Below are 11,600 nucleotides of genomic sequence, written 5' to 3'. Positions count from 1 at the left end.
AGTGTTCAGCTCCTCCTTTTTCTAAATGACCTTAGTTTCAAAATTCTAATTTAAGAAGTATAAAACAATATAGGTTGATGAAAGCAGTGTCCAACCAGAAAACTAAAAGAGAGTGTTATGTAGAATAAAATTGGGTATTAATAAACCTTTTTTTACGCTTGAAATATTAAAGAATGAGTTTCCTACTTACTATATTTATTCGTCCTTTTTAACCTATACAAATTTACCTTTTAATATGTGTATTAAATAATGAGTTTCTACTTATTGTCTTATTCTTTTTTCCTTTATAACATTCCGTTTTTTATCGACCATATTAATAGAAATATTAAATAATGAGTTTCTTCTTATTGTCTTATTCTTTTTTAACTTTTTACCAAGAAAACTTTTACTTTTCCCGCAAGCTATAGTATGGAAGGACCGTTTTTTACGTTCTGTCATTAGGGATATTAATTGCGAAAGAGTTTCCTTTTTATTTTACAGCAACTTTTTCTCAAAAAAATAAATATTTATTTGTATTTACAATTTTATCCAACATAAAGTACACCTACAGAAGGTAAAAAAGGAGAATGATATTTTGCTAAATGCTTTCGTACTTTTTTTTGGTAATTAAAGACTTTATTTACCAAGTAAAATATTTACACTTTACAAAATTCAATCTGCCTATAGCTCCTGCTGGACATGAAGCCCCAGCTAGGAGATTTTCTATCTTACTTCATGTTCTTCTATTGCCTCTACACTTAAGCTCAATCTGGATATCAATTCATATTACTCAAATAGCTATCCAGTTTTGCAACATGCTGTGATCTGATGTGTATCTCTTGGATGATCGATCTAACTATAGTATTTGCGTTACTCTTTTTCATCTGGAAAATGGTATTATTTCTTGCTTGCCATATATGATAGACTGCTGCAGCTAACACCATTCTGCATATTGTTGCTCCTGCACTCTTCCCTTTGGCCACCTTTTATATCTACTGTATTTCTTCCTGCCATTCTTTCTTCCTTCTCTTCATTCCTTGCCAATGTAGGAGCTTCTGCCATACAACATCTGATAGTTCACATTCAAAAAATAGGTCAGTATTGTTTTATTCTCTCTCTGACACAGTGAGCATGTTGTGTATTCTATTATTCCCCATCTTGCTAGTCTTTCTTTTAGTGGCTAGCCTGTCTTGTAGTGCCAACCTTAAGATGAATATCTGATCACGCCCAACTACACCTTATAAAAAGGATTAAGCGGTCGTTGCAAATATAATCTGGTTTACAAGTCCGGAGTCGAATCCCACAGAGAACTAAGGCTTAGCTACAGTTGTTCACTATCACCAAGAATACATGCTTGAACAATTCCTAACTTATAGATATTAAGATTCTTGTAATTAACTAACTAACTAAATAATTAAAATAATAAATTAACACTAAAGATACTACAGGTTGGAGAAAAGATTAAGGAGGTCTAGAGTAATGATTTCTCAATTGTCGGAATCCTTCCCGCTATGTCTTCTATAATTTCGCCTAAGTATTCTCTACCGACCATGAGCGCTCTGTGTGTTGTAATTCTTTTCCGAGTAATTACGACAATTTACTAGACATACTCTCCCGAGTTATGCTAGTTAGCTTTAATTACAACTCACTTAGATCGCACCTAAGGTTTTGTTATCCCTAATTCCACCTTTAAACCCTTGATTATTGATTCATCATATACATCGGGAGTGATGTTGTTCAACAACTACCTAAATATGCACTATCTCCCGAGTAATACATACTAAATAGGCACAGCTAATTGAGGGACCTTCAATCAACCACAAGAATAATATAGTTGAACAAATAGAGAAAATGATACGGCTCAATTATATAAAAACATAACAAGGATTTATCCTACAAAAGGTTCCATCAAAACCCTAGATAACAAATTAGCTACTCATAATAGTATGTAAAACTACAATACTAAAAGTCATAACCAACAATGAAAAATAGGAAGGGGAAGGAAAAACTCGTAGAAGAATTCCCCGCCTAGCTCCTATTGTGTCTCTGCCTCCTTAGGTCGAATATGTGTCAAAAATTGGTTTCCTCTCCTCAAAATACCATTTTTCCATGTATATATACCAAGTAGGGTCAGGCCCAAACAATTATACCTTCTCCTACGTAAAAAAGGACAAGTTTCCAGGCCTGGACGTTCGCGGCCGCGGTCCGGACGCGATACGGGCGTGGTACTTTCCCAGTGTATTGCATCAGTCCGCGTCAGGTCCGCAATTGCAGTTTCGACTGCATTTTTCACCCTGTTTTGTTTGGAATTTACAAAAACTTAAAACATGAAAGTTGTATTCCTTTGAGTTAGATTTCCAACCATATATTGTTCATCCCAAATGGAGTTCTGAGTGAAAAGTTATGTGCATTATACTAGACAATGCATAATATGCCTACTCGATTCTTTGTTTTGTTGCTCTATCATCCGTTGATCCCCGAATACGATCCCGGATTAATTCCTTGGGATTTTACTCAGACTTTAAAGCTCCAAATCACTTGAATTCATTCCATAAGATCTACATAGCTCGGAATCACTCCTACAAGGCATAAAACACACAATTAGTGCAAGACACTAGCGATTAAAGTTCAAACTCAATTAAAGTGGAGTAAATTTGAGTGTAATAAGCGACTAAAATACGTAATTATAGATTATCATCAACACCACACACTTAAACCATTGCTCGTTCTCGAGCAATCAAACTATATTTTTTTATAGACACGACCTTTTTAAACAATTCTCCTAACAAATCACACCAAGAGTATTAAAAATAGATTAAGCACAAAAGCATAACATCTTCACCTTAAGATTTGACTCACAAGTACCACGCATTATTCACAACTCACTCACTTACTCTAACATAGAGGTCCCTGACATTATCTTTCCTTCATGAATCAAGTGCCCTCACACAACAAAAGAGAGTATTTCCACACAATAAAATTTAAGAACACTTAGGAACTCAAGATAGAAAGAATTCACTCACTCTCAGAAATAACATTCATATGCCACAAAAGATGTACCATAAGCTTGCCTGTATTGTACTGCTCCACTAATCGAGCTCATTCAATTTAGGATCAATTAGGACTTTATTTGGTTGTAATGTAGGCTACGGGACGAGTAGGATACATTTAGATGTAAGAGTAACTACACCTCCCTAAGCACTTTAATACATATACTTTAACATTCAAACCCCATACTTATGTCAAACCAAACTCCACCTTCACATCAGTGTATATTACCTCATACTTCTTTAAGCACAATTACATCAAGAGTCACCACTTATTAAGGAATACTTTTTTTCACAGCAATACAACTATTTTTTTTCAATTCAAGTGGCTCTTACTTGTTCAAAACAGTGCACATTTCTCCTAATTTCATTAGTTCCACTCAAAAACCAAACCAACCACCCCCACACTTTAACTTTTACACAGTTCATAACAATTCAAGTGCTCATGAGAGGTTAAAAGGTTCAAATAGATGATTAATTCAAACAAATGGGTAAGGCTTGTAATGTGGTTGCCAAAGAAACAAGATTACAGGCTCAAAGGGATTAACTACGATACATAACAATTAGGTGGGTAAAATATACATATCTGGCTCAACAAAGAAATGCCTATATCACTTCCAAGACTGAACAAAACTACTATTTCGCTTTGCAAACACACAGGGCAAGTTCTAGGCATCAAATGCAATGCGCAGAATATAACAAATCCTTACACACACATTTCACATAACTCACTCAGGATTGGTTTCATCAAGACACTCTAGTCAACGCAGTTAAGCAAAGTTAAGATCATAAAATTTAAGGTACTTATATAAGAGTCAAAAACTGAGCCTAAGCGTCACAACCAAAGTACTCACTATTCTCAATGCATAACAAAGTCAAGAGATATTGCTTCAATTCAAAACACAACACAATGGCTCATACTCCCAAAAACTAACTACGCCCGGTTCAAACAAAACCCTTGAAAAAGAACCGTAGTTTAAAGAAAAATCAAGGGGTAATTGCTACACTACCTAACAAAAGAAAATCTTTTTGTTTTTTTTCTTTAGACTTAAATCTCTCAAGAGAAATTGTCTAATAGATCCACATCGGGAAAAGTCCAATCTTTTAAAAAATATTATTTAATTAAACTAATACATCTAAAATAGCATGAAAAGTCGTCCAGACAATCTCCTCACCCCACACCTAAAATTGTGCATTGTCCCCAATGCACAACATAACCATAATAGGGTAAGAGAAACTCCCTAATAGGCCAAAGGTCGAAGCACTAGCAGTTCATGGGGTATTCAAACTTCTCCCAGGCTTGGTCCTTCGTGCGGGTACCTTACACTTTATTCCAACCATCTGGTTTGTTGTTGCATCCTTCCAATAACTTTGCTTTCCATGCTCCTAGAAAATTAAAAATCAGCACTACAAAAATAATACCAAAAAAATAAAACAAAGCAGTAAAGCTGTGTTGCCTTCTAACAAGCGCTTGATTTAACGTCGCGGCACGACGCGAATCACTTTTTGCCTCCACTTCGAACTTATAAATTGGACCCTAAGTTTTGATTATGCTCTATGATCAGGCTCCTAGGGTGGTGGAACGAATCTGACTGGCCCAATAAAATAATGTATTATTCTGTACTTCTTGGCCTTTGGATGAGATGTGTATTCCCAACTTTCTGGCAAGAAGCATTCCAGAATGTAGGCACCTTGTTCCTCATTTCTTGACTCCTCAAGTGGCTCGGATGACTCTATTTCCATATCATCATCCAAACATAATGTGAAAGAATGCTTGGAGTGTGGACCAATGCGCTCAACTACAAGAACATTGGGACTGTCTACATTCTCAACACTAATGACAATAGAGTCAACTAAATATGTATCCTCAACATCCTTGGTTGACTCTAGTATCTCTTCTACAACATTGACATCCTCAAAATCTAGTGTGATTGATTGTTGGTGTTCTACTCTGGACTTCTCCTCTATCTCATCCTTGTATTTTTTAAATCCTCTAGTATAATGGATATTTCTGCAGCCAATTTATGCTCATATTGGCTACTATCCACAATATCAACTTGTTGCGCTTTACAAGGTTCAATTAAGTTATTCGCTTGCGTCTCCAAGTTGTGAATAGTTGCCTCTTGCCTTTGTATCTGCAATGTTCTCTTATCATATAGTTCCATGAAACACTTTAACATATCTTTGATCTCTTTCTGATCATCATCCCTGGGTTCTTTATTCCTATTAACTTCACAAGAAAAAGAAGAACCATCAAAGTAAGGGGTTGGGAGAAGATAAGAACTATAAGCACAACCATGAAAGTGACCATCTTGACCACTACACATATCACACACATTCTACACATAAGATTGAGTTGGTGCACATAACTCACTCTCGGAATATTTTGATAATTTTTGCCCTGCGTGGTTTTCTCCACAATATGCATAATGAGTATCAAAAGTAGAATTACCAACATCAAAACTCTCATAATTCCAAGATGCCATGTCTCTCAGATCAAAAATAAAATAAATAAATAATCAAATACACGAAAACAAAAATAACAGTTCAAACTTGCAACCTAGAAATATGTATATCTAAAGCTACAGCGTTAGTTCCCCGGCAACGGCGCCAAAATTTGATCACGCTCAACTACGCCTTATAAAAAGGATTAAGCGGTCGTTGCAAATATAATCCGGTTTACAAGTCCGGAGTCGAATCCCACAGAGAACTAAGGCTTAGCTACAATTGTTCACTATCACCAAGAATACAAACTTGAACAATTCTTAACTTATAGATATTAAGATTCTTGTGTTTAACTAACTAACTAACAAATTAAAATAATAAATTAGCACTAAAGATACTACAGGTTGGAGAAAAAAATTAAGGAGGTCTAGAGTATGATTTTCCCAATTGTCGGAATCCTTCCCGCTATGTCTTCTATAATTTTGCCTAAGTATTCTCTACCGACCATGAGCGCTCTGTTGTTGTAATTCTCTCCCGATTAATTAGAACAATTTACTAGACATACTCTCCCGAGTTACGCTAGCTGGCTTTAATTACAACTCACTTAGATCGCACCCAAGGTTTCGTTATCCCTAATCCCACCTTTAAACCCTTGATTATTGATTCCTCACATACGTCGGGAGTGATGTTGTTCAACAACTACCTAACTATGCACTCTCTCCCGAGTAATACATACTAAATAGTCACAACTAATTGAGAGCCCTTCAATCAACAACAAGAATAATATAGTTGAACAAATAGAGAAAATACTACGACTCAATTATATAAAAACATAACAAGGATTTATCCTACAAAAGGTTCCATCAAAACCCTAGATGACAAATTAGCTATTCATAATAGTATGTAAAACTACAGTACTAAAAGTCATAACTAACAATGAAAAATAGGAAGAGGAAGGAAAAACTAGGAGAAGAATTCCCCGCCTTGCTCCTATTGTGTCTCTGCCTCCTTAGATCGAATCTGTGTCAAAAATTGGTCTCATCTCCTCAAAATACCATTTTTTTCATGTATATATACCAAGTAGGGTCAGGCCCAAACAATTATACCTTTTCCTATGCGAAAAAGGACAAGTTTCCAGGCCTAGACGTCCGCGGCCGCGGTATGGGCGCGGTACTTTCCCAGTGTACTGCCTCAGTCCGCGTCAGGTCCGCGGTCGCAGTTGCGACTGCGTTTTTCACCCTGTTTCATTTGGAATTTGGAAAAACGTAAAACATGAAAGTTGTATCTCTTTGAGTTAGAGTTCCAACCATATATTGCAGAGCCTAAATGGATTTGTGAGCGAATAGTTATGTGCATTTTACTAGACAGTGTATAATATACCTACTCGATTCTTTGTTTTGTTGCTCTATCATCCATTGATCCCCGAATATGATCCAGGCTCAATTCCTTGGGCTTTTACTCAGACTTCAAAGCTCCAAATCACTTGAATTAATTCCATAACATCTACATAGCTCGGAATCACTCCTACAAGGTATAAAGCACACAATTAGTGTAAGACACTAGCGATTAAAGCTCAAACTCAATTAAAGTGCAGTAAATTTGAGTGTAATAAGTGACTGAAATACGTAATTATAGCATATCATCAATATCCATTTTGTAAGCTCATTGTTATTGCAGACTATCTTCCTCCAGGACACCTTTTGAAAATTCCCTTGCAATGCTTTGTATATGTGCTTTATAGAGAACTTTTCCATTCGAATCACTGCTTCTTCTGAATAACCAGCCTCTTCAAACTGTCTTTTGGCCTTGAAGATCTTTTGGATAACCCACAATGCACTATTTGGCTCAGTTTTCCATATAGTGTTCCATTTTATATAGTAAGCATGTATCCATTGAACTTACAGTTTTTCTTTCTTCGTACAGATGTTCCAAAGAAGCTTACATATGGCTGCTTTATTCCACAATTCCACATTGATGAAGTTTAGTCCTCCTGTTGCCTTTGGAGCATATAATTTATCCTAAGCAATCAATGCCTTCTTAGTTGGTTTAGCATTGCCCGACCATAGAAATCTTCTGCATATTGTTTCGATAAACTGTATGATCTTTTTTGGTAGTATAAAGATTTGAGCCCAGAAATTCTTAATTGCCACTAATACACTCTTGATTAGCATTGCTCTTCCTGCATATGATAAAAACTTTGTTGTCCATCACTGTATTCTGTTTAGTATTCTATCAATAGGGGTTCACATTGCGTTGCTGTCAGCCTCTTTGTACTCAAAGGAACACCAAGGTACCTAAAAGGTAGTTCTCGTTTAGTGTATCCTAACATTTCCATAATATGCTGCTGTGTTCGATTGTCCACTCCTCCAAAATAGATACAACTTTTATTTGGATTTGCAATTAGACCTAATGCTACAGAGAAAGTTTGAAATTGCTTGTGTAGGATCTTGACAGACTGTATTCTCCCTTACGGAAAAGCAATAAGTCACCAGCAAATCCCAATTGTACTAGATTGACTTTAGCACATCTTGGGTAAAATTTCAATTCCTTATTATTCCTCAATTGCTTCATTAGTCTGCATAGGTTATCCATGGCCATCACGAATAGCAATAGTGATATATCCCCTTGTCTAAGTCCTTTCCTTACTTCAAAGGGCTTGGTTGGTTTACCATTAATTATGACAGAATAAGAGACTGTGCTAATACATACCATTATCCATTTTACAAATTTTTCTGGAATTCCCAACAGTCTCATCACTTGTTCAAAATATACCCATTCCACAGAATCATAGGCTTTCTGCATATCAATCTTTAACATGCATCTTGGTGAGATATTCTTCCTCCCATAGCCTTTAACCAATTCATGACTCAAATGATGTTGTCTGTGATCAATCTTCTTGGAACAAAGCTGTTTGACAATCATCAATGAGGACTGGCATGACTTCCTGCAATCTTGTTGTTAGAATCTTTGATATTATCTTATATAGTACTGTACAACAAGATCTAGGTCTAAACTGCTTTATGCTATTTGGGTTCTTTACTTTCGGGATCAAAGTAATGGTAGTACAATTAACAGGTTTACACATTTCAGCACTTTTAAAGAAATCCATCACTGCTTCAGTAAACTCCTTACCCAGTATATGCCATGTCTTCTTAAAGAAGAAAGAATTATATCCATTACATCCTAGTGCTTTATTGTCATCAATGTCCTGTATTGCTTGTTTGACTTCATCTCTTGTGACAGGTCTGATTAGCTGTAATTATTGCCTACTCAACATATATCCTTCATGCATAACTTTTGTATTGATTGTTGGTAATTGTGCTGCTGATGTACCAAGTAACATCTTGTAGAAGTTTAGAATCTCTAGTTCCACTTCATTTGGACTCTGAAGTAATTTCCTTGTACCGTTAACCAATCTGCCAATATGATTTGTTGCTTGCCTATTTCTTACACAAGCATGGAAGTATGTTGTATTTGAATCCCCTAACTTGCGCCATTTAATTCTTGATTTTTGCTTCAATATACTCTCATCAACCTCTAGCCACTTAGCCAATTCCAATTTTATAACCTTTTCTTGAGCTATTATTTCACTGTCCATCCTTGGTCCTAGCATTTGATCCTATATACTTTCCAATTTGGATCTTGCTGCTTGAATTTGTGCTCAATGTTGTTGAAATCTTGACTATGCAACTGTTTCAGCTCTACTTTTAGCAATTTGAACTTATTCCAAACCTTAAACATTAGATTTCCTTTGCTCTCTTTTATCCAGCATTGTTTCACTGTATCCTCAAACTTATATTGTGACAAAAAATTTAGGAACTTGAAAAGTCTACTTCCAGCTTGGTTATTGTCATCTAAGGTTTTGTTCAAAGGGCAATGATCAAAAAAACTAGGCTTTAAAATACTCTCCTCCATTGTAGGCCAATTTTGGATCCATTCTGCATTAACGAAGATTCTATCAATTTTCCCGTGGACATGGTTGTTTGTCCAAGTATAATTTCTACCCACAGTTCTTAGTTCAGCTAGTCCAACATCCAATATGAATTCTTTGAAATCTCTCACCTCAAACTCTTGCACTACATTCCCCTACACTCTATCCTCACTAGATATGATAGTGTTAAAGTCTCCCATTATTACACTAGGACCACTGATTCTAGTTATGGCTCCCCTCAGATCTTCCCATAATACCTTCCTGTCTTGTATAGTATGCATTCCATATACAGCTCCAAAGTTAAACTTGGTACTGCTCTAGATTATAGTCACATGTCCTACAATATATTGTTTAAGAGTTTGATATACCTCAAAGTCTACCTTTGTCTGATCCCACACTACCCATATTCTACCTCCTGGAGCAGTATAATAATTTGCTATCCATTTCCAAGTATTAAACACATTCTTTATTATTGAGTCAGCATTTGTCTCCTTGACTCTATTTTCTAACACAGCCATTAACACTACCTTATTGTCTCTACTAAATTTTTTTAGTTCTTTTTACTTATAAACTTTATTCAGGCACCTAACATTCCATGATATGATATTCATCATCCTATGGTATTTAAAATGGGAGAACCACCTCTGCCCTTTTCACTAGGCTGCCCTCTACTTTTCTCTTGAGCTTCAGACATTTGCACAATCTTTTGTGCTGTATCAACTAAGGTTTTGAAGGCATTACCAATACTGACCTCATTCTCATTTATCACTCCTATGCTCCTCTTTGATGCAGACTTTTCCCTAGCCATCTGCCATTGCTCTTCATTTACCTTTTTGCTTTGTATCACCTCACATTCTTTTTCCACTTGTTCCAGAAATCTTTCATGTGCATCAATTTTGTCCACCTTAGGATGAAGTACCCTCACTACTCTTCATTCTTTCTTGTGATTCTATACTCGAAACCTTTGTTGACCACCTCCCTGATTCTGTTTCTGCTGGTCTTGACATGAGTGACCAATCTGGCAGCATGCTTGACAATATTGAGGTTTCCAACCATATTGTACCACTTGCTCTATTACCTTTCCTTTGGGATCATATAGTTTGATTGATCCTAGCAATGCCTTAGTGATATCCATTTTAATTAATACCCTAGCATATGAAACCTTGTCAGGCACAGTAGTGCACGCATCAGCATACACGCGCTTGCCCAAACCACTCCCAATTTTGCTCAAAACCTGGTTACTCTAGTAGTTCAATGTAAGCTTTGGGAATTTGACCTATAGAGGAATGGTTTTCAGCACTTCCTCATTGAAATCAAACCCCTCAATCCATGGTCTAAGTATAATTGGTCTACTATTCATAGTATACGGTCCATTCATTAACACATCATCCCTATTTTCACAATTGTTCATCAGAATTATAAAGTATCCATCATTATAGAAGAGTACCTTTGATTTTCTGATGTTATTCCACTGTCCAACTATGAATCATTCAATTGCCCCAATAGTTGGGGTATTTCCAACTACATACAAGATAATTGCTCGATTCTACTTCTAATTTTCCTCAGCTATGTCCTCGTCCAGTAATTGCACTACCACTTCTCCATCTTGTATCACTGGTGGTATATATGATAGATTCATTCCTTTTGCTGCAAACTTATTATCCTAAAGTAGACTCGCCCAGGACCTTCCTTCATTACCCTTTGGGATTGTGTTCGTCTCATGTTTGTGCTTCTCGTCTTCAATTCTAGCTATTACTGTTCCAATGTTTTGTTCCTTTGTCAAGCTTGTAGTTACTGTTCCATTGGGCACTGTTTTACTCGTACTTGCTTCGCCAATTGTGACCGGCGAAACATTCATTTTAGTTGTCACTTGATTGACTGGGCTCTTTAATACAGCTAATTGTGGTCGATTGCAGCTCAGATCTAGCCAATTCAGCTCGTTATCACTATCCAGATCCAGATCTTCCTCTTGTAGTTTATCCTTTGCTTTTGCATGTTGCTTTCCTTGCTCCCTTGTGATGATTTCTATGATTCTCCGTTCGATTACTGGTGTTTTGTTGTGATTCTTCTTTGATCTCCCTCTTCCTCCCATTTCCGGCAAGGGCGCAGGTTAGCTAGCACCTAACGTGCGCCGAGCAGAGAATATTTACCTGTTTTAGATAGATTTTTGTATTTTAAAAAGTAGCTAGAGTTGTTTT

At 36.3% G+C, this 11,600-nt stretch overlaps 1 protein-coding gene across 1 annotated transcript; it reads right to left on the bottom strand.

The window, feature by feature from the left end:
- Positions 1 to 4,990: 4,990 nt before the first annotated feature.
- Positions 4,991 to 9,920, bottom strand: LOC142180944 (uncharacterized). Its single transcript, XM_075253049.1, has 6 exons — positions 9,771 to 9,920; positions 9,660 to 9,719; positions 9,099 to 9,557; positions 8,512 to 8,724; positions 7,928 to 8,378; positions 4,991 to 5,256 (listed from the first exon to the last, which is right to left on the bottom strand). The coding sequence occupies exons 1-6, from the start codon at positions 9,918 to 9,920 to the stop codon at positions 4,991 to 4,993; spliced, it is 1,599 nt and encodes a 532-aa protein (XP_075109150.1).
- Positions 9,921 to 11,600: the final 1,680 nt, after the last annotated feature.

This window comes from Nicotiana tabacum, chromosome 5 (assembly GCF_000715075.1).
Source record: "Nicotiana tabacum cultivar K326 chromosome 5, ASM71507v2, whole genome shotgun sequence".
Classification (NCBI taxonomy): Eukaryota; Viridiplantae; Streptophyta; class Magnoliopsida; order Solanales; family Solanaceae; genus Nicotiana; species Nicotiana tabacum.
Note: the sequence above shows the minus strand (reverse complement) of the source record. Positions and strands in the feature narration are given on the sequence as shown.